Source organism: Condylura cristata, unplaced genomic scaffold (genome assembly GCF_000260355.1).
Source record: "Condylura cristata isolate star-nosed mole 26May11 unplaced genomic scaffold, ConCri1.0 scaffold00005, whole genome shotgun sequence".
NCBI classification, from domain to species: domain Eukaryota; kingdom Metazoa; phylum Chordata; class Mammalia; order Eulipotyphla; family Talpidae; genus Condylura; species Condylura cristata.
The window spans coordinates 23,329,752-23,354,467 of NW_004567106.1; the positions used below are offsets into that span (position 1 = coordinate 23,329,752).

Consider the following 24,716-nt stretch of genomic DNA (forward strand, 5'->3'; position numbering starts at 1 on the left):
AAATTTGTTTTTTGTGGATTTGGAAATAAAATCATGTACAAGTTGTTGCCTGCAATAACAATTGCAAGTAACCTATTAAAAATTCCCTTGAGTTTAACATGTTTCTTCATTTAATTATGTATACCATAAAGCAGCAATAAATTGTTCAAACATTCAGCCTTCTTATCACAAACACTGGAAAGTAAATGCTTTTCACTAGAAAATATACTAGCAACTCTTTGTAATTCCTGGTATTAAGATCTAGTCACCATTTCTCTGAACATACTTCCAAAGAACACCAATTCAAATTTCATGTTAATTTGTAGTCATTGCTTTAGACACTTATGGAAATTAAAATTTAATTTAGAGACAGTTTTTACTTAAATATTTTTGAGCAATAGATGTTAGAAAGTTATAGGGAGACCTAAAGATGCAAACATTATAAATATTATTTAGACTTTCAGAAACACTTAAGCAATGTATAGTCCATGATGCCAAAAAACTATAAGCAAAAGCTGCTTTTTTTTCTTCTGGGAAAGCCATGGAAACTTCATGAAGACATAAGAAATACATTATTGTAACAATTTCAGTTATGAAATTTCCCCACTCAAGATTAGGTATAACAAAATGTGTGGGGGCAGGGGAAATGTTAAGCACCAGGAGAATTACACTGACCCAGTGAGAGTCTTGAAATCCATAATAGTCACTATTTAGTGTTTGGATCTATCGCCTTCAGCAAAGCTGTAAGGTAAAGAAAGACCTGGTTACGTTAAAACTGTAATAATAATAACGTGTTTATACAACGACTTTGAATCAGAATTGAATTTATGCTACTTGGCAAACAAGAAAAGGAATACAATTTTGCAAAGATTTTTGTCAAAAGTAAAGATGTAATATTTCAAAGTTGCTTGGAAAATCACATTTGGAGATACTGCATTAAAGGGGGGTTGATGCAACTAGAAAATAAGATTTTGTGTTTTTTTATTTTTAGTGTGGTAATACTACTTTAATTCTTGGACATCTAAGAACTTCAGCTACCTAGCCATGAACAAGACTGAAGCAGAGAAAATACCATGAAAGTAATGTTCTTTATTTTTTTCATAGACTGTTGACATAAAGCTTATTGTTGTAACAAGTTAGGAAATTTAAAGAGCGCTAAGAGCACCATTGTAACGTGGTATGGTTTACAATTTTTTCATAATGATAAGAAATGAAGGGTAAAAGATGTCATGTTAATCCTTATTAATAGCTCAGATGCTTAAAGAGGTACTGAGTATATGCAAGGAAGGTGAAATACTTCATTCCTCAATACATCTGAATTATATATTACCTTATTTATTGCCCCAGCAGTAACTTGTGTTCTATATACACACAACCAATTTGTAATTGTTGTTGCTGGATTTTTAAGGACTGTATTCTTTTAAGATTTACTAATTAGCTAAGGCTTAGACTGTGTTCCTCTTAGTAGCAGGTGGCATTGAAATTATTGGCCATCTGAGAGTAATTGCAAGTGCAGATCATTTAAGAAAAAAAGGAAGGAAGGCAGGGACTAAGGAGAATAAATCTTGTAAACTTTTTATTTTTGTTTACGGTAATAGTTTGGCAAATGCTAAGATAATTTTTCCTGGAAGAAAATATGTTCTAATTATAAAAGTGTTACTAGATTTCAAAATTTTAATTAACACTCAAATTTTCATGTATTAAAGAAAATCAATATGCTTTTGTAATAACTTGACCCAGAAAAGTAATTTATATATGTACCTACATATACAGTAACTCTTTACAATAAAGATTTAGGTCAGTGATACATAATTGTATTAGGCAGTAACAAAATCTACTGTTTAACAGGAAAAATATGTTCCTGTTAAACCATGTATTCTGCTCACATATTGTATTGGGTACTCTATCCTTAAATATATGGTGCATTGTCTAGTGAAAACCAGGGAAACTGGGTGATAACTAAGCAAAAATTCCAAATGAGCTTATGATATTTAAAATGTCTCATAAAAACAAAATATATTACCATATTAAAATTTTTATTCAAGAAAGTAGGTAATAATGATCTCTGCACAACTGGCACCAATAAGAAAATTGTGCCCCCTGGAAGCAATCCACTAGGTTTTTGTTCCTTTTATTTTTAATAAAGTTATGTTTATATAATTAATATATGGTACGTTTAACACTTTAGACATATCACAATACATTTGTGTTGGATAAAGAAGTTCAGACTTCAAAGTAAAACCAGTTTGTTTTTAAACCCACTGAACGAAGGAAAACAAATTGCACATAGGCCTGATTGTACACGTGACCTTAAATTTCATGTACAGATAATTTACATATCTACTTTTTTTAATCATTTATTTTAAGAATTATTTATGCATACAAAACTGGGGTATAGGCCAGAGGAGCAAGGGCGGTGATAGGATTCACCAGCAACATTGGGGAGCAGAACAGCTATAGATTTAAAAAGAGTACTCTGCTGAGGGGAACAATGGGCAAGAAAGGAGAGGTCTGCCTCACTATGTTGATCACCTCCGGAGCTGGGGATCAAACTTTCACTGAAGCGGCTGCAGCCATCTTGCAGTGTTGTGCTTTAACCTGCTGTGCCACCACAGAGGGCCATAACTGCATTTTTTTTTTTTTTTGGTTGAAGTAAAATCGAGTTAAAACGCTATGATTGGGCCCACCCTGATGGCACAAAGGGTTGTAACAAGCACAGCACTATGAAGCTATCCAAAGCCACTGCAGTATGAGTTCGATTCCTGGCCAGAGAGGTGATCTACATAGTATAGCAGAACTCTCCTGACCCTCCCACTGCTCTCCTCAGCAGTGTACTTCAGGTTGTCTGCCTGTTCTGCTCCCCATTTTGTCTCTGATGAATCCTCTCACGGCTACCCCCTCCCCCCCCCCCCCCCGGTCTTGGCCTGTACTCCAGTTCTTGTGTGCATAAATAAATCTTTTAAAAAATAATAAAAATGAATAAGAAAGAAAACTCCCTAAACCTGCCTGTCTTTGTTGAGTTCACCCATATTAAAAAGTGCTAAGGACAAGAGAGGACAAGTAGGACAGGTCATGAGAGCAGGGGCTGCTGTTGTAATTAAGGTAGACAGAAAAGCCTCCCTGAAGTGATGTCAGCAATTCCTGAAGCAAAGCAAGGAAGTAAACCTTGCACATTGTATCTGAAGGAAGTTGCGGAAGGAGGGATCCAGTGAAGCACAGTTGAAGCACAACCACCTAGAGGGACCAGACTCGGCAAGAGGGAGGTAAGAACAATATCCTGTAGTCTTGATTGTTGCCACTGATATGAAAAAGCCTACTTAAATGGGATATATTGATCTCCTTGGTAATAGCGAGCTCTGCAGCATCACTAAAGAGAGATCACTAATTGGGAGGAGGCAGAGAAGTGTGAACTTGATTCCTGGTTCAGCCACACAACTTAGGACACATGATCTAACTTGTCTGCACTCTTTTTTTTCCTTTTTTTTTTTGTAAAATGAGATCACAGTTCTCTTAGGATCAAATCAGATAAATATCAACTCCTTAATATAATAATATATTGTTAATTATAAGTTAATCCAAAAGGTGTTGGTCGTATAGCTGAATATTTTCCTGCTGGATCAATGCTGAAATGCTTTGAACGTGTGCCACAGTGTGAAAGGTTTATTCTCATTACCCCACTTAAGAAAAAGAGGATGGTAGTTCCATAGGAATTCTGAATCAAGCATCTTCCTCAAACTGCTTGCCAATGAGCTAATTTGGGATGTTTTAGCTCAAAATTATGTAGTGGTCATCTTTTTCAGTTCTTCAAGCATAAAGTTTCAACTCAAAGGCTTTTTTCCCCTAACTTTTAAATTAGTTAATTTAGTTAAGTCCAACTACTGCTTGCCTAACTCATAGTAATAGCAGACAACCAAACAAGATAACATGAAGAAATCGGTTATGAGAAATAGCTGCTCATGTCCAATAACTTTATGGATATGTTTATGGGCAATTTATTTAAAATTATTCCTTATATTTAGAGAGATGTTTATTAAATGAATGAAATGAACAGAGGTTTTGGAGAAAATGTACTCCTGTGTTTTCACCAGCCTATAAAATTGCAGACACACAAAAATGCAATTTGGTGTCCTGATTTTTTTTTTTAATCCGAACATCTTCCTTCAGACTTGGTTCAGAAAAGAATAGGATGCTTTATATGTATGAACTCAAAGCAACTTTGGCTTAGATATTTAGAATCTCTGTAGAATTAGGTTATAAAAATATTACTCAAACTGACTTAATGACATGAAGACTCGGAGGCGCCTGGCTAGATCCTGCTCTCCATTTACAGTCGTCTTATCCAGTTAATTATCTGACCTTGATTTAAGATCCCACTTCTGATTCTGACATGCCCTTCTGTTGCAAAGCTCACTTTCTTTAGAGATGCTTTTTCCTATTGGTCAATTATATTTATCAAGCACCTATTTATTTTGTCAGCAAAGTTTCAGATACAAGGAATACTCTCTTTTTTTGCACTAACCTTGCATCCTGACCACTACTATATTTCTAGAAAAGATGGCACTCCTTTCACTGATTCCTAGGGATGGGTTGACCAGCATTTTGCAGAAAAGAGTGCAGTAAACCAGCATCTAGAGAGAGGCCCAAGTTAAGATGACAGGTTTCAAGTCAGAGTCAGAGGAATTAAGATCAAAAAGAAGTAGAGCTGGGAATTAAAAAGAAGTCGAGCTGGGAATTAAGATAAAAAAGAAGCAACCTACAGGAAACAGGAGAAAATTTCATGTAAGCAGTTGTTTCAGTCACTAATTTGTCTTTGAATCATGGTAGCCTGGATGGTTGGCATGGTTGAAATTGTTATTTATTATCCTGCTATGAAAGTATTTTATTGATACTATTTTTTTTTTAGATTTATTTATTTATTCATATAGAACTGGGGTACAGGCCAGAGATGTGGAGGGTGAGAGGATTCACCAGAGACAGAGTGGGGAGCAGAACAGGCAGATCGACGAAGTACACTGCTGAGGGGAGCAGCGGGCGGGTCAGGAGATGTCTGCCACGCCATGTGGTCACCTCCGGGGCAGGCGGGAATCGAACTCATGAGGAAGTGGCTTTTAGATTCTCAGTGCGGTGCTTTAACCCGCTGTGCCACCAGGGAGGGCCCTATTGATACTATTTTTGAGATGTGGAAGCCATGATAACGTTATATTTTCTGCAGGTAAAATAATTCCAAGCTTGCATAATTTTATGATGGAGTGAAATGCATCAGTAGTTAATGGTGTTTTGTAAAGATGTCTAGTCACCCTAACAAGTTTGAAAACAATGTTGAGAAAAATAATGTAAAAGAAACAAACTCACTGAAAAAGACATTCCAACTCAATTCAGGAATACTGTAAATGGCTACAATTTTATGTACTTGAGGCCTTTTTGTTAGCTTGTCATATATGTATATATGAAACATGTATATGTACATGCATATGTATGATTTATATATTTTTGAAATTATAGCTTAAAGAATTAAACCTATAAATCACTAATTTTGTTTTTTAATTGCTGCTTCTCACATTAAGGAATAAATAAGGAACTGAGTCCTTAGACAGTTGCTACTTAAGTGAGCTTGAAGTGGCTCTTCCAGCTTAGGAAATGTTCCAATGTTGCAGCCCCAGCTGCTGTCTTGATTACAGCCCCACAGGACATCTGGTCAGACACCCAGCACAGCACCTCCCAGGTTCCTGGTCAACAGAAACTGAGCTACTAGGTTTGTTGTTTCAGACTGTTACATTTTGAGAGTTATGATTCAGTTGAGGACTTAAATAATAATCACTTTTCAACCAATATAATCATCTATGTTATTAAGAGCCATGAAGATGCAGCATTTCTTAAAAATATGCTCCACTATTATCCTCAGGAATTTCTGTACTGCTAATATTCCATTTGCACGTTTTGCCAGAGATGTATGGGCAACAATAAGTATGGCAGACATGCATCTAGGCAGACCACAATGTGAGACACACCCCAATTGCAAAATATGCACAACAGAATAAATGGAACACACTTTAAACTATGTTTACTATTTTCATCAACCTCTAAGATCTTGATTGCTTGACCACTTTAGGACAAGATTACTGAATTGCTGGAGGATTACTGACTTTGTATCATCTGTCTTACACAGGAAGTTGAGAGGCTTGTGTGACTAGGGGAGAACTGTTGGTGTGAACTGAAGGAGTGCTTTATTAATCTTTCCCAGCCCAAGCAAGCCTCTATTTTGTGTCATAAGGAGAAGTGCCCTTTCTGTAAGCGGCTGGGATTGCTGGGGAAGTAGTAGGGGTTTCTTGGTGCAATCAGAATTTGGATATTAAAGAGGGGTGCTAATCTTTGGAGATTTGGAAATATTCCAGTTATATGTAGTACTCTATACCATGGAACAATTCTTTACCAGCATCTTAGGAATATAAGCATGTATATTTAGGGAGAAAGCAGGAATGCAATTAAACTTACTGATCTAGAGAGAAATCTTAAGAGGGTACACTTTTCTTTTGTAAATACAGGAGATTTACTTGACCTAACCACACTATTCTTCTCAAATCTCTTTCACTAAAAAAGATATCACACACAAAGGAGCCTGGTAAACTCTTGAGCACTAGACAAATGTAAGGCTTAATTACATATGTGTGCTGCCTCCATGCTGGGAAGGGTAACTAATCCTCACTTAATTCCCACCTGTGCCAGCTCAAGCTCTTTCTCTGGGCCCTCTCCTCATTTCTAATTTCAAGGAAAGATTTAACAAACAGGAGTAGAGATAATATTTAATACGATTTAGGAGATATTCAGAAATAATTGTGCTTTTACCCCCTACAACTTAACTCCCTTTTATATTCCTTAAATGAATTTATTCTCTAAAACTTCTCTAGAAATAACATTCCTAAAATAAAACTTCTTTTCCTGTTTTAATCACCTTATTTAACTAAACTTTTTGTAGATTTATTTTCCCCGTTTCTTTATATTTTCCTTCTCTGACTGAAATTTCTTGGGCCATAGAAGTCCTTTCCTTGCTGGCATTTTTCGAAAGGCTGGTTTCAATTCAAAAAATATTTGGAATTTCCTCCCTGGGAGTACAAAGATTATAAAGTCTCAGCACTATCAAGTCACTATTGCAATGAGTTCAATCCCAGGCGTGGAAGCTGACCCACATGGCTCAGCAGACCTCTCCTCTCCTCCTCAGCAGTGTATTTCAGTATCTCTGCCTTCTGTGCTCCCCACTGTCTCTGGTGAATCCTCCAACCCCAGCCCCCCCAATCTCACCACTCCTCTGGCCTACAGCATTGTATGTATAAATGTATAAATAAATAAAAATAAATCTTACAATTTTTTTTTGGAAGATAGATTGCTAGAGGATCTATGCTCGATGCTATAGAAACTAAAAAGTAAATAGATGATAATGTCTGTGTTAATTGGTTTAGCTATTAATAAGGAAATAGGAGAAACTACAAAAATAAAGTACAATGCAAAGCAGATGGTACGGGAAATACAATGGGTGAGGATTTCTCCCAAGAGCCTTGTGGCTCTTTTTTTGCAAATTTGTTTGCTTTCTGTCAATCATTTTCAGAATACTATAGTAGTTTCCTTCTAAATATTACAAAATGATCGTTTCCTGAAACTTTCTAGATTTTTATTATCGTTTCTCACTTTAACTGTTAAATTTATGCTTATGTTCTGCAAAGATATATATTTTTTTAAAATCAAAGCCAACAGGGATAACTGTTGTTTTATATCTGTTTGGATGGTTTTGACCTTAGGAATGTCATTTCTGCTTGTGATTTACCTGTTGTTTTGGTTTTTAGTATTTTTGACTGGCTTTTGATCATTTCTCTGCCTCCCACCCTTGACATCTCACATATTGCACGTCTGAACATCAGATCTGCTATATTTTTCTTTCTCCCACTTACTTCTATTTCTTGATAGCTCTAAAAAATCCTGATGTTGAAATTCCTCAAATCACTGTTTTTCTCTGTCTCTTTCCAAAATTTTACATTGATCTCAATCAAGATCCTCTTCAAAAATAAAGTTTCTAAAGTAACAGTCTTTGTGACTAATGGAAAATTGTGATAACGCAGATAATACTTTCTATGGCATTGTATATATTAGGATCATCTGGGGGAAAAGTTTTCCATACATCTCTTGATTATCAAGTGTTGTTTTGTTTTGTTTTTTCCTTCACTAACAACAACCCAGATTCTACTCAGGCTCCTCCTAGTGGCCATATCCTTACAACAAGACCGGAGGTGTATATTGATTTGTTAAACTAATGAAGGTGGTCACATTTCCTTTGACAAAAGCAAGGTTTAGACATGGAGATGTAATTCTGGCCAGTATCTATCAGAAAGAGACTTCTGGAAGCTTCAGAAAGTTTTTTTCACTCAAAAAAGAATATAAAAATAAAGATGTTCTAATTAGCCCTCAGTCTTCGGTAGGTGTGGTAACCTGCTGACAGCTTGGTTCAGCATATATTCATTCCTTCCCGTGAAAGTGAGGACATTCTTTTCTATTCCCTTACCCCAGCTGCCAGTGACTTTCACTAGAGGCTTAAAGTGATATTTGTTGCCCTCCACTAGTGATTTAAAGTTTTTTTTTTGTAAGAATATCATGTATATTTTATTAGGATTTGTTACATTAAATAAAAGCTACACCAAAAAAACTCCTTGGGTTAAACCCAGTTCTGCTTTGGGCTCTTATGTTGAGAGGCAACATCTTCTTAGAAAACTTTTAAAAGGATATTATTTGACTGAGACACTATAAGCAATAACCTTCGCATATAGGGGGCCTTTGGCTTGACTGAGAAAATTCAATTTGATTTTTCTAATGTCTTCACAGATGATTTTACATTATAAACTCAGCTTCATATTTAGACTATATGGTAGGGCCTTTGCTTTGATGTTGCCATTTTAATTTATAGCATTGTTTGCCATCTGGAGAGTCTATGCATTTTCAAAACTAGTTAAGTCCTGATTTAAATTTATTGAGTAGTGTTCAGTCTGTTTCCCATCTTTACATATTATTGTTAAGTGAAAGAAACCAAACAGTACCATCAGCATTCCACCTGGAAAGCTCCTCAGCTAAGTGACCAGTGCATGAGGGATTGTTTGTTTCTGTACTACTGCAGGTGATGTTGTTGCCGAGCAATTAATTGGATTGGATCTCCCTTCCCTCCAGTTTCCAATAAGGTTTTCTTCACCTTATATCTTCACCTCTGGCCTTCTTGAAGTCTTCTACAGTGATTTATACAAGTCTTGCTAAGATTTTGCCAACACTTTTCTAAAAGGTCTTTGCTGCTTCCTCCCACTTTGGTATTTCCTGTGACAACACCTGCTCTTCACTTATATCTGCATTACAAATTGCTCTAAAGCCCATTGTTTTAAAACAACAAAAACTGATGATCAGACCTTACAGAGCAAATTAATTAGGTGGTTCTGGCTCAGAGTGTTTCAGGTGATTATAGTTAGGATGCTGGTGAGGCTGGATAAAGTCATCTTTTAAGTTTGATGGGCTGCAGGATTTGCCTCAAGGATGGGGCTCTTACATGACAAGACTGTTGGAAGCCGGGCCTTTCCAAGCTAGCAGCTAAGTACCCCTAGTGTGAGGGGCCCAAGAGAGAGGAAAGTTGTTGTGCCTCTCAGGACCTAGTCACTCATTGTCACTTCTGCTATATTCTATTCTTTAGGAGAATCACTAAATCTAGTCTTACTTTTACAGGATGTAAGTGAGAAATAGGCTCCATCTTTTGAAGAGGAGTTGATGAGTTTATTGTCATCTATTTTTTTTTTTCATTTATTTTGGCATCAAAAGTATCTGTAACTTTTTTTGAGGTATAATTGACATTGTGTAACTTTAAGGTACGTAATATGTTGATTTGATACATTAATATATTGCAATATGAGTCTTTTGGCAAGGAGGTATATCCATGAAAACTACCACAGGAGGGGTCAGAGGGAAGGATGAAAGTGGGGCCTTGTTCCCTTTCCCCAGGCCTAACCCACCAAGGAGACTTTCTTAGGATTTTCTCAAACCTTTTCAAGTAAGACTCTTGATACCCAGGGAGAAGAGCCTGTGATCAGAGCAAATTCTTTATTTGTGGCCCCAACACTCTCTGTATTGTCTAAATAGATGTCACTGTTGATAGCAACTTGTGGAAATTTTTAGCTCTTACAATGAGTGCTATAATGCCTATCCCATAGATTCCTAGAAGAAGTTTCTTGGTCAGAGGGCAAATCTATAGGCAATTTTTCTAGAAATTGATAAATTCCTTTTGGGTCATATAATTTTGAATTCCCAGCAATTATTTACATGAATGTCTGTTTCCCCAACATACCATAAACATGATGTCAATCATAAAGCTGGTAAGTAAAAAAAAAATGTACTATAGTTTGGATTTATGTTAGCCTTTCGTGAGGGAGGTTGAATATCTTTCATGCATTTAAGGGCCATTAGCATGACTGACCATACATGTGTTCATATGCTAGCCAGCAAGTGAGACAAGAAGCAAAGGAACACTGGTAGATTGTTTTTAAGAATATGACCCACAAGTTGTGTCTTATTCTTTCAATTTCCATTATTTACAAGAGAAACCAGGAAATGAAACTTACAGTGGAGTGACTGAGAGTCCTATTAAAACTTGGATTGGAGGTAAGTATAATCTGGAGGAATGAAGGGTGAGTGGGACACAGGGGTCAGTCAGCAGTTTGTGCCATATGTTTTGTTTTAAGAAAAACCTAGCTATTGCCACATCTCTGCAGGTTTTGGTCCCATGTTTCTTTGCCACTATCTTTTACTATTCTTTTCCTTACTGGCCTTGCTGTTTCTCCAAAGACAAAGCACCCTCCCTGTGGGACCACTTACTCTCACCGTTAACTGGAATATTCTAGAACCCATAGCTTACTCTCACTTGTTCCTGCACCTGTGGGTTGACTAAAGATAGATTGATTTAAACTAGGTTTAACTGAACTTGCTTTGAGCTACAGGTATGCCCCAGATTGGTTCCCTGCACCAGTGATCTAGGTAGGGATGCTATTTTCACCACAATGACAAGCCCAAGAGGGCAAACCCTGACATGCATAGACATTTCAAGCCTCTGTGTCATGTCTGCTGACACCCTATTAAAGTAAGAAGTTACATGGCCAAGCACAACTTCAAGGGAACAGAAAAGTGTGCTCTTATCATGAAGGTGGGAGAGGGTCATATGTATTGAAAGACAGGCTGCCTGCCCTTTTGTCGTTTTATTTCAGATGAGGAAATGAAAGCACCTTGAAGGTAAGTCGCTGGCAGAAGTGTGGTGGAAAGCCAATAATAAATCTAGCATATGTTGGCAATATGAGACCAGGAGCTTAGTTAGTTTCTGTTATATTCCCAGCACCTAGAACAGAGCACAGCACTGAGCTGGTTTTGAGTAAATATTTGTGGAACAAATTAATGCGACTCAGTATATAGTACATGGTTCTTGATTGGTTGGTACTTGGTAAATGTTAGTTAATATTGTTATCAAATGCTGGTCTCACTTTCCCTTAGCCAATAAAAGAAACTGAGTTTGAAGAGAAGGAAAGTAGTTTAATTTGTCAACAAATTGAGGAGGGCAGCAGACTGGCATTTGAAAGACCACTGTCCTGCTCTTTGGCAGACGGCAGGTATACTTATCCAGAGGTATAGGGGAGTGGGCAAGGGTTGAAGCAGCTTGTTTTCACCATCACCTGGCGGTCAGCAATTCAGAATGTTATCTTCCTAATGATGTTCTTTTCTCAATATATAAAAATCTAAACAAAAGAAGGTTGTTAAACATAGAGGGTAAATAAAGTAATAATCAGAATACTTATCCTGCCGTGGTAGAAAGAGCACAGGGCACTGTGGTGATGGTGCAGGGGTGAACTGGTGGTGGGATCCTATGGGGACTACACCTGAGGAAAGAAATCAGACACTGTTAAATGATAAACAGTGATATAAAGTAAAAAAAATAAAATATATAAATAAAAAAAATACATCTAAAAGATTAGAAACCCCCCTCCAAAAAGAAAGAGCCCTTTATCACCATTTCATTATTATTAAGAAAAATTACTCAAAACATGAGAATAAAGTATTGGGAAAGTAGAATATCCTTTCAATATCACAATGGCCCACCAAAGAATTGCTTAATAGGGATTAGGAAAATGTACCTTTCCTGACTCACTATGTACTATTGATTACAGGCCCAAAGTCTGTGAAGTTATATTTTATCTGAATTTTTTTTCTTTACAGATGTAAATTAACCTTGAAATATAAATTAACCACATCCCTTTTCCCCACCAAAAAATAAAAAAGCTCAAAAGAGTATATTAGCCACTCAGTATTTTCCCTACACTTTTTCTCTACTACCTAGGTATCTCTTCCTCAAATTCTTTAGATAATTAGAACTCACCATGTTGTTGGTTTTTTCACTAGGGAGTTGAAAAAAATCTGACATATTTTCATTCCACATTTGAGTTACACACGGAACTTCCTGAAAAGTGTAGCATTAGTATTTGAATTTTCTCCTGCTGATTTAAAAAAGTGGTTTCCCCTCCCCTAGTTTCAACTTAAATTTTTATTTACAGGTTTCTTTTACTTTGAGGTAGGGAAGCACAAAGTTGCAATACAGAGGGTGAAGGAGAGATTAAGAATGTACTATATGGACCCTCCCTGGTGGCGCAGTGGGTTAAAGCGCTGCACTAGAAGCTAAAGTCACTTCCGCATGAGTTCCATTCCCGCCTGCCCCGGAGGTGACCACATGGCATGGCAGACCTCTCCTGACCCGCCCGCTGCTCCCCTTAGCAGTGTCCTTCGTTGATCTGCCTGTTCTGCTCCCTGCTCTGTCTCTGGTAAAGCCTCTTGCTGCCCCTGGCCTGTACCCCAGTTCTGTATGCACAAATAAATAAATCTTTTAAAAAAAATGTACTATATATAGGGTGCAGTGACCTACAGAGTTAATATGACCCATAAAGCCCCAGAGCAGACATGGCAGTCCTTAGTCGTTATAAAGGCTTTTCAGGAGCCTGTTTTGATTCAGGGTGATCGTGTAACTAAGAAAGTTTATACACAAAGATCAGAGACAACATCCTGAAAAAAAAATTTAAAACTCCCAGTCTTGCTGGAACATCTATTTATCAATAATCACTATATGAATTATTGAAGACAATGTTGTTTCAGAGCTCTTCAGGGAGAAGTGGAAGTATGAAGTTTTATTTTGAAATGAACAATTAACGAAGGGAACAACTAATAACTTTAGTTTGAAGGCCAGTCTGCCCTTCGAAATTTTAGCTACCTTACTAATCAGAATTTCCTTAATACTCTCAAGTGCCAAAAATGGGGCCTACTAAAATCCCATGTCAAAGTCATAAAGCCCACATTAGTGCCCTTTTCTTGATCTTTTACTCTTGGATCGAATGATAATTCCACGTAGTTTTAGAACATTGTGGGATCTACAAAAAGGCTGTGCATTTTCTTACTGGGTGTATTAACATGCCAGGAAGTGGCAGGTGCAGACTCCAACTACTACTCAGGACTTGGGATACAGATCTTGGGTTTGCACAACTAGGAGAATTGAATTATAGATTGGCTCTTTTCTGGTAATATTTGAACACAGCTTTCAGCAGGGAGCCCATAAACTGACCAGTCGAAGCCCTGGCTTTCTAGGAGTACATGCAATAATCAAGGTGAAGAATTTAGCACAGGTTTTGGCACTAGGCCGCACTGCTTCAACTACAGCTGTTACTTAGTTCTGGGCTGTTACTCTCCCTCTCTGAGATTAATTACCGCAGGTGAAGGAGCCGGGGTCCTGGTGGGTGCCCACCTACAGCACGGCACCCGTTGACTTAGGGCAAGCCTCTTCTCGGCGGGTTTGGGGCCAGAGCGCGAAGCCCTCGCGGCTCGGAGGCTCACTCCGCCTCCAGCGGGCGGGGCGGGGCCGCCGTCCCCCGGGAAACCGGACGCGCGGTTCATCCCGGCAGCCCCGCGCGCACCTGGCTCGCAGTGCTCGCGGACGCTGACTACGGAGCCGCAACAGCTGGGGGAGACGCGCTGCAAAGAGCGGCGATTCCGGGAGCGAGTGAGCGCTTGGCAGGCGCACTTGGCGAAGGGGGTCGCCGCCGACCCCCGCGTCGTCTCGTCCGTGCGATGGCATCCCGTGTGGCAGCCAGAGAGGCTCTAGGTTTCCGCGAGGTCCCGACCCTGTGCTTAACCACGGGCCCTGGCACGGAGTCGGTGGGCGAGGTGGGGCCGGAGGAGGAAGAAGAGGACGAAGAGGCAGCGGCGGCCAGGAGGGCTCGGAGTTTCGCCCTGGACGCGCGGGTGCGCTTCCTCGGAGGCCGCCTGGAGCAGCTGCTGGGGCTCCCGGAGGAGAAATGGAGCCAGCACCTGGAGAGCGAAGACAACCGGCAGGTCCTGGGGGAGTTTCTGGAGAGCCCCAGCCCCACCTTCCTTGTGTTCGGCGTCGTCGCCGCGAAGCGGCTCACGGTCTCCCGAGAGGTAAGAGGCCAGGGGAATCGGTCACACCGCCCTCTTGGCGGGTTCCCGCGCCAGGAAGGGCGGCTGGCGCCTCCTTGGGTTCCGCTAGGTCCTCCACTCAGGCCCTTTAAAAACTTGGCCTGCGGCGCATCGCTGTAGCCCACGGGGCCCCACGTGCGCCCACTTGGCAACCAGGACTCTGGTTTGTTTTCTGGGGCCGCCCCTGAGCTGCTTCACCCAGACAAAGCCGGAAGAACAGCTCTGGGTTCAACTGCCTGGGCGTTAGGCGCAAGGTGGGTTCTCTAGGTCACACAACTTTTCAGTCGCTTGTGGGCCACTGCGGAGCCACATCTTTTCTTTAAAAAGGTGGTGCTTGGCAGACCCCAAATTTGTCATGGATTTAGTCTGTCGGCCTGGCCATGACACCACTTGTCGGGGGAAATACTGAGACCTTTAAAACGAAGTTGCGGGACTGTCTAAGCTCACTTGGTATTTTAACAACCTTTTTAAAATTAGAATGCGCGCCTTGAGAAATCAGCTACACGTACAGCGTTGGTATACTGCAGTTTTCAAATGTGAAGAGTTTGAAGCAAGATTTGCAAACTTTAAGCCGTGTGGTCGTCAGTTTAATATTGCAAAGTGGCATTATCATCTTTGGATGCGGTCTTCAGTTGGAAGTAGAATTCCTAGGTTATTTGCTTTACGATTTTTTTTAATTGTCAGCAGACAAAGTGATCAGACACTTAATTCTAATATTACTTAACTGTAGTAATTCCTAAGTTAAACAGTTGTATTTGAAAAAATGAGTTGTAGAAATGTTAGAACATTTTGGTTAAAGATATCCTTTGCCTGAATAGAAATAAAAAGTAACTCCTCATGCCTGATCTTTATTTCACTTTGGCTTATTTCCAAACAAAAAGAATATAAAATAAAACCAACTAAACTTTGCACTGATGGAAACATTCTATCATGTTCCTTGTATTTGTTTTTAATTTTGAGATGTTATGGTTTATAATGATCTGGTGTAATTGACATGGCTTTTAAGGAGATATTTCCACTAGAACAATGCTGTGAAATTAGCATTATAAAAGAACAAAGAAAACTGTGTACACTTTGAAGACTAGGGAAAAGCAGAGGAACAACCTTATTTGTAAAGGTAGGCAAGATGCCAGGTTTTGTTTCTTCGAACAATCTATCCACAAGTTGGATACAGCAATTCTGGCTTGTTAACATGGAAGTTACATTGTGAATTTAAACTAATTATCTTGCTCTTGTTTCAGATTCCAAAAGATACAAAACATAACCTTCTTTATGTTACCAAGAAGACTCCTGAAATCCTGGAAGTAAATGATTTCTCTCAAATGGTTTTATTTGGAGAGCTACCTGCTTCCTCTCTTGGACACATAACTACTTTCATAGATGAGGTACTAGTCTCTTTAATACTTGAAAATTCCATTTATCTCTTTGATACTTGGGTTTATTCAGGACAACTCTGCCTATTAAAAAACAAGAAAATATGTAGAAGCCAATGAACTTTTTTAGCAAGGTGAGTGGCCAATGATACAGTTAGGCTGTATCTGAAATGAGCTGATACTGACGTTGATATTCAACAGGTGGCAACTTGTAGGTGCATCTTTTTCCTTGTTTCTAAAAGAGAATAAGTTAAAAGCATGACTATCACTTTTATTAGCTACAGGTTTTAAATTTCACATTTGAAGTAAGGACAAACTTGTAGAAAAAGGGTATTATCAAATTTTCAGAGTTCTATTAATTTCTAAGTGTCACTCGTCAAAGATCAAGGGGGTAGATAATGGGAACAAGTGTTAGAAACGTTTGCTTTAAGCATGTGAACCACGTTACTGGCACTTTAATGCTTATTTACCCACCTGGGGATTTTGTTGAGGCAAGATGATTCAGTAGGTCTTAGGTGGGCTAAGATTCTGCATTTCTAATCTTTTGTTTATTGGCCAGCTTTAGGGAGCAGCATCAAATGACCAGGTTCCCTAGATTCAGAGCAGAGATTCACAAATTTTGCCAAACATTAGAGTTGCCTGGAGAACATTCTAGTCTGCCACTCTCCAGTTCATACCTGGTACCAATAAACCAGGACAGGACAGGGAGCCAGGCTGCAGTGTATACTAAAGACCCAGGTGATTGTAATGTGTTGCAGTAGTCAGTGCACTACTTATGTCTCGTGCAGGCCAAGACATAAGGTAGGAATAATTGCCACTGTATTTATTAGTAGTGATTTCCCAATATCTGTTTCATACCGCTTCTACTTTGAGTTTCTTTTGCTCATTTGAAGAGAGATTTTCTTGCTATCTTTGGGCTCACTTAAGTCCTCTCCCCCCAACTTTAGTACCAGGCAGATCTCCCTCTCGAATCTACTTTCTTTTGACTGTTTTCAGCAAGACTCAAGGATGAGTTTGCTATCTTTAGCAGCTGAGACAATTTTTGGTATATAGCAGGTAAATCAAGAAGTATTTGTTGAACTGAATTTGCTAAAAGGTTTCACATGAAATGTAGATGACTTTTGGTTGTTCAAGTCCAGACTGCTATCAAGTGGGGTTGGAAGATCAAAAATCTGTTCTTTATTAGAATGCTTACTTTACTATGTTTGGCAGCACAATTTTTAAAACTTGTTCAAGTTCCTCTGACCAGCCTCACTTTTTATCAGTGCCACTCTGGGAAAGGGATAAATGAGAGGAAGTAAGCTACCAATGAGTCCGTCTATAGAAGACAAAAATATCCTCAGGCACTTAAAGATTTAGAAAATTCTCATTGAATTATTCTAGAGGATAGCAGTATTGGGTTTATTAATGTAAAGAGTTAAAATTCAGTATAAGTCTTTGTTCATGGTCATGAATTTTTGGATTATGTTTCCGAGCTTTGTCTTTGCTTTCTATCCACTACAGCCACGTAACTAGCAGATTAGTAGTGGTTAATGAGATGCCAGGGACTCCCAAACTTTTCTCTCTAGGTAAGAACTGTTTTGAATTCCAAACTTAGAGACCCATCTGCTTTCCTGACACCCGCACTTGACTTGTGGTAGACATATCAAACTTAATGACAAAGTGGAACTAATCTTCCCCACCCTGCACTACTTGTATGCAGTTACCCACAGCACAGGGAAAGTAACCCCCCTCCTCCATTTGCTCAAGCCAGAAAAATCTGTAAGTCAGCCCTGACTCCTTTTTCTGTCTCACACTTCGTATCATTTTGTGAGGAAATCTTGGGAGTTCTACTTTCAAAATACATTCAGAATCAGTACCTGTAAGGTAAATGAAGATGATCAGACTTTAATGCCGTTGGCCTGTGGCTATCATGTGCTCTTAAATACAGAGGATGCTTGTGAGTGGGCCTGACTGTGGACACCTGGAGGAGGCGGGCAAGCGTAAGTGGGCACACCTGAGCCAGGAGGCAGAGGCAAGGAAGAGCAGCTTCACGCAAACGCAAAATAGCTGTGAGAGGAAGAGGCCACAAGGATGCCAGAGATAGCCCAAAGAGTAAAAATTTGCTGGGGGTGGGAGTTCTGCCAGCCTCCTGGCCCCCTAGCCTCCCTGCCTTGCCAGCCTCCAGGCTCACCCCACAACAATTGGCGTGGAAAGAGCGCAAAAGCCACGGAGGGCTTCAGGACTCTCCTTCATCTGTCTTCCCAAATTGATAGAGAACCTCCCTGTGGTTGCTGCCACACAGGACCCTTTACCCCTCCTGAGCTACCAGCCTGATCCAGTTCACCATCACCTCTTCCCCATGTTACTGCACTAGCCTGAGTTGGACTCCCTCCTATTGTGGCTCCAGTATATGACAGATCCCCAGCACAGCTGCTAGCGTGATCTTGAAGCAAGTAGAACATGTCACTCATGCTCACACTTACTGTTTCTCCCTTTATTCTGAATGGGTCCCAAGTGCTTATAGGGGCACAGACTTGCTGTAACCACTCAACTCACTGTGATCAGCAGTATTAGCAGCACCTTGTGAATTGTAACTGACCTCTCAGGCCCTGTCCCAGATTTAGAGCTACTGAATTGGGAGCAGCAAGTAGGTGATTCTTAAAGTTTGTTAGAGGATGAAAGTACAGGACCAAAAGCTCTGTGATCTGACCTCTCTGTGGTCTCTAAACTTCTCTCACTTGGCAACTTGTGGCTGCCTTGCCCTTTCTCATCCACCTCAGCACACTGATTGCTCTGGGCCTTTATTCTTATTATTTCATCTTCTGCAGAATCTACTCAGCCAATCCCTTCATATCTTTTAAATCTTTTTGTTAAAAAAAATTTTTTTTTGAAGATTTATTTATTTATTCATATAGAACTGGGGTAAAGGCCAGAGGGTAAAGGCAGAGGGTGAGAGGAGTCACCAGAGACAGATTGGGGAGCAGAACAGGCAGATCGAGGAAGTACACTGCTGAGGGGAGCAGTGAGCGGGTCAGGAGAGGTCTGCCACGCCATGTGGTCACCTCCAGGGCAGGTGGGAATCGAACTCATGTGGAAGTGGCTTTAGCTTTTTAGTGCTGTGCTTTAACCTGCTGCGCCACCAGGGAGGGCCCTGTTCAAAATTTTTTGAACTTTTGCAGTGATGCTGCTCTCTGGAGAGCAGGGATCTTTGTAATATAAATACTGGAGCAGGGCAAGTCTCACCCCCTGTAGAACATGAAGGGACCAAGAAAATTCAGGAATAAGATATTTTAATAAAGCAAAAATTAACAAAAAATAAACACCTTAAAGTAAAAACTAGAATTACAAAGAGTGCCATGCTCAGTGGTACTGGAGCCTGAGGCAAAAAGGAAAAGAGTGATACTGATCTTGCCTATTGAAAAAACATTTTGTTTATCATAAAATTTTTCACAATAATTTTGAGTTTAAAAATATTCATTTTGACTACTGCAGTTTTGAATCCTTAGGTCTCAAACACACCAAAAACATTATCTGAAACATAGGAGCGCAGTAAATACTTGTGAAAAGAATGAAGGGCTATTTGGTGTCTTGTTTTGATAGGTTGCAAAACAAGCAATACTGAAGTGTCAAGATGTTGTTTTAAGGGAGAAGCCCGTGGTGTATGATTTATGCCACCTCCATTTGAAAAAATTTTTTTGACATTTACCTGGAAAGGACAATTGAATTTCATGCTAGTAAGCTCCAGTTGTTATTTAATTAATATTTATTAAATACTTCTTGGTTCTAGTAACTGAATAGACATGCATATTTGTGTTGCAGTTTCTACCCTCAGAAAGTATGCAGTCTAACTAGGGCAGCCAACAGCTAAGCCATCTTTAATGCCACATGGTAACAGGGCCACCCTAAGGGTTTAGCAAGGCCTGGGAGCTTAGTAGCATTTACATCTAGATGCTGGCAGGGAAGATGGGGAGTCTGGAATCGGATGATCACAAGTCTGTTTGCCGGAGGAAATTCCACCTTTAAAGATCAATTAACATCTCTGAGTAATTTTTAATGCTTGCTTTTACTTTCAGAAGTATTCAGAGTTGTATGGGAAATTATTTTGTCATAATAGTTTTGAAAGCTCAGGAGTTAACTAGAGGTAGAAGATGAAGGAAGGGCATTTTGAACAGAGAGGAAGCACTCCAAAGGCATAGAGAATATGAAGTGCAGGTTTGTTTTAGTTTTTTTTTTAATATATAATAGTTTTTCTACATCATTTTGTGCTTTTTTTCCCCATCTCAGTTGTAATCCCCATGGGCTTCCCATCATTAAATCACCCGTGTGCCATCACCATAGTCCAGTGCACTTCTCCACCCCCCACCCCCACATTTTCGATCCCATTCCCCACTCCACTCCCTTAAAATGTCTCTGGTATATAGTTGTTCGTTATTATTACTCCCCCCCCACCCCCGTCCTTTACACTCCTGCTATGAGTGAAACCATCTGGTATTTTCTTTTTCTTTCTGGCTTATTTCACTAAGCATGATCCTTTTCAGCTCCATCCAAGTTGCTGCAAAAGGCATGAGTTTATTTTTTTGATTGCTGAGGAATATTCCATTGAGTATCTGTACCACATCTTTTTAATCCAGTCATCTACTTTCAGGCACCTGGGTTGATGCAGGTTTGCTTTTTAAAAATAGAGTATAAATAATGTGGCTAGATTGGGGAACAAGAGCCAGGATGGTGAAAAATAATGCTTGATGGGGCTGATTAAAAAATAAAGTCATTGGCCCTCCCTAGTGGTGCAGCAGGTTAAAGCACAGCACTAAGAAGCTAAAGCCACTTCCTCATGAGTTCGATCCCCGCCTACCCTGGAGGTGACCACATGGCGTGGCAGACCTCTCCTGACCCACTCACTGCTCCCCTCAGCAGTGTATTTTGACGATCTGCCTGTCTGCTCCCCATTCTGTCTCTGGTGAATCCTTTCACCACCCCTGCACCTCTGGCCTGTACCCTAGTTCTGTATGCACAAATAAACAAATCTTTAAAAAATAAAAATAGGCCCTCCCTGGTGGCGCAGCAGGTTAAAGCACAGCACTAAGAAGCTAAAGCCACTTCCTCATGAGTTCGATCCCCGCCTACCCTGGAGGTGACCACATGGCGTGGCAGACCTCTCCTGACCCACCCACTGCTCCCCTCAGCAGTGTGCTTCGTTGATCTGCCTGTTCTGTTCCCCACTCTGTCTCTGGTGAGGCCTCTCACTGCCCCTGAGCCTCTGGCCTGTACGCGAGTTCTGTATGCACAAATAAATATATCTTTAAAAAAAATAAATAAATAAATAAAAATAAAAAGCCATCTTCCAAATAAGTTTTGTGGGCTCATGTGTGTGTTTAGATCAGGACACTTTAAAGTTTTAGAGTCCAGTTGAATATTAATGGTCTTTAGTGACTTGCAGTTCATGCTAACCAACCTCTCCCTTTTTGGAGACATATATTAAGAAGAAAACCATTTCATGCAAATATTGGTGAATTGTAGACTCAATTGAGTAAAGGAGAGAATGTGTTTCTGGGGGTAGACGTTGAATTAAAAGTTATTGAGTGAGTTTCCTAGTGTTTGGGTTCTTATATGGGATAGGATAAGGAAGGATGAGCCAAGATTTGAACTGTAGAGTGCTTTTTTCTCATTTAAATGATCTGAACACTCTCACTTATAGTCAGAGTTTGACTCGGGCGTGTCCTGATTACTGGTAATTTGTACTGAGGTACTGAAGCCTCCCAGACTTCTCTCTCTAGCCTCTCTCCCTCATGAATTCCAAGCAGGAGAGATTTACTATGCCATGTGGGCCAGCTCCCTGGCCAGGGATCAAACTTGTGCTGCAGTGGCTGTGGATAGCTTCATCGTGATTTGTTTTTACCCCTTGCATGACTAGGGTTGCCCTCTTTGTGTATACTTTCTGATAGTAAGATTATGATTAAGAAGTATGCCCTGCTCTATTTCTATAGTTAAGCTATTTGCCTAACTGCTCTGTGAAGCATGTGGCTCAGAATTTCCGTGAGTTTTAACTACATTTAATTTTAAAAGTTGACTTCCTCAAAGGAAAGTAAAGAGTTTGAAATATTACCTGTTTGAATCAATACCCAGTTAAATCAGTAATGGTGGAAAACCAAAAATTTCCTGTTACCAACTTACAGAAAAAGCTGATGATATTGGGGATTTAATCTAGAAAATAGTTTCCAATGGGTCAATGAATGTTCAACCCAGTAAGCCAAAACTCTCCAGTCTGATTTCCAAAGCTCTGCCTTTCTCACAGCCATTCCTGTTGGGTGCTGGTTCTGTAGGCCAGACTGAGAGCATTTCACTGTGCCATATTCTACCCTGCCTTTCATCTTAAAAATTTAAGCCAATAGCAACTTTCTTAGCAAGTCTTCCCTCATATTTTTTCTTCATGGCGACAGGTGTTTCTCCTGTGTTTCCATATTACCTCCTAAATATGCCTCTACTTGGGGCAGCTCTTACCATGGGGGACCTGACCCACTGAACTCTCTGAAGGCAGAAACTATTTATGTCTCTATTCCCAGCTTGACATATTGTGGATGCTAAGCAGGAAACTGTGACGTTAACACAGTTTGGAAAGATGTGTTTCAGCATTATTAGAAAATAAAAATGAATTTTCAGTTATTTTTTTAAGTTAACGTGGAGACTATTGTCAGAATAAACTAAGAAGGTAGAATAGTTTTCTGAGCATTTTAGCTAATTGAAATCATATAAATTCACAATTATAATTAATATACATTGTATAATTATAAGTTTGTTATGTGGTTATATAATTATGTAATTGTATATAATATATACTTCGTATAAAATTTCATAATTATACTTTTGTGTAATGCTGATGAAATTAGATAGACTACAACATAAATGAAAAATGCTTAAAATTAGTAGATAATGGAAAGAGGTGTGAAGCAAGAAGAGATCAGTTTCATTAGCTCAGCAAACTCCTATTAACGTGTTAGAATCTGGCTTAAAAATCACTTTTGAGAGTTTTCACATATATAATTTTATTGCTATTCCTGAACCATTAATGGAAAAGAGGTCTATGTGATTTAATAAACATCTTTCTATCAAACTTTAACCCACTGGGATTCCACCCAGGACTTGAGATCAATTTACTCTTTCCTCTATGTGACTCAAACACATTTTTTTCATTAATATATCTAACAGTGTTTTCACTTTGCATCTTCAAAAGTAGATTACTTACTTGACATGATTTTTCTTACATTGTGCAGTGTTTGAATAATGGGGAACCTCTACAAATATTGGGAGTCTCCACAAATATTTGAATATTGAGTAAATTGTGTTTCTACTTTGAAAAACTTGGTTGGTTAGGGCAAAATAGATCATTGATTTTGGTCATCTCTGTATATTTTATATCATAGGGGAATATTAATGAAATTGAGTGGTTTTATTGCCAATTTTGTATGACAAAAAATATTGTTAAAGGAGCACATTTTCTGTTAATTATTTTTTTTTAATGTTTCTCTTCCCTAGATTTTAGTGCCAATTCTTTCTAATAAGAACAACCATAAATCCTGGTCCTGTTTTATTTCACAAGATATGGAACGTCATGTAGAAATTATGAAAAATAAAATGCATATTTTTAGGGGCAAAATGTTGAGAAGAACTCTTCTACCAATTCCCACTGTTGCAGGAAAAATTGACCTGGATCAGAAATGTTCAGAGACCAAGTATGTACTGATATAGTATATGCAGCACTGTATTTTAAAATGGAGAGCCAGAATACACATTTAATATTCTATCCCTAGCAAACTGCTAGCAGAGACTTATAACTGTATTTGTTAGTGTTAAGCTGAAAAACTCTATTTTTCTTTCAAAGTATACTTTTGATAAACAGACTGTATAAGCGAGCTGTAAGAGTTGCTATTATACCAATGTTGATTATTTTGATGAAATGGTTTTGAGGAATGGTAATTTTATGCTTAGCTTTTTTTTTTTTTAATGTTAGAAACATACCAACGCAATACCAATGTTAATTCTAATTGAGGTCATAAAAATAATGGATCTGATTTTGAAGTATCTGTATTTAGAAAAGAATTTAGAAAATTTTAAATATTTTAGAAGATTATTTAGAAAATTGTTAAAGTCCAAGATTTCATTGTTTGCCCTTGAATTATCTTACTAGTCATTTCAATATTTATAGGCTCCAGCTGGATGAAAGGACAATACTCCATGAAATTGAGTCAGTGGTTATTAAATGGTCACATCAAATCCAAGAAGTTGTAGAAAAAGATTCAGTGCAACCTTTACTATATGGTCTTCACTCAAATCCTCAAACTGAATTAGATTTCTGGACAATGAGGAGAGAGAATCTATCATGTATTTATGATCAGGTAAGTAGATAACCCTAAAAATTGCTTGTAAATTAGATTAGAAAAGTCCATTGTGGAAATCAGTCTTCAGAGCAGTGATTTCCAGTAGCCTTAAAAGTTTAACATACTATCTTTGGATTACTTGTTTGTCTCCTCTATTGTTTTGAAAATAATTATGCCTTTTGGAGAATATTTTGATAACATTTCAGGGAATTGGAAACCCTTTGCGGCATAGAAAAAGTGACTCCCCAGGGAAATGCTGATGTGTGTAAGATGAGTGAATCTAGCCAATTTAATTGATTTAAGAAGGTGTAGAATCTTAGAGATGTCACTATGGAAGTTATGACCTTAGTTCCTTTGCTGGGTATTTGCCTTACAAGCTACTCAATTTAAAAAAATAAATTTTTATTTATGCATACAGAACTGGGGTATGGGCCAGAGGTGTGGGGGCAGGGTGGGCAGTGAGAGGATTTACCAG

At 38.9% G+C, this 24,716-nt stretch overlaps 1 protein-coding gene across 1 annotated transcript in view; it reads left to right on the forward strand.

Annotated features, from left to right (window-relative positions):
- Positions 1-14,145: 14,145 nt before the first annotated feature.
- Positions 14,146-24,716, forward strand: part of DNAH11 (dynein, axonemal, heavy chain 11) — a 256,915-nt gene continuing 246,344 nt past the window's right edge. The window contains 4 exon segments of the mRNA XM_004676758.2: positions 14,146-14,496; positions 15,756-15,899; positions 23,400-23,596; positions 24,070-24,259. Of these exon segments, the coding sequence (XP_004676815.1) occupies positions 14,146-14,496; positions 15,756-15,899; positions 23,400-23,596; positions 24,070-24,259 (882 nt within the window).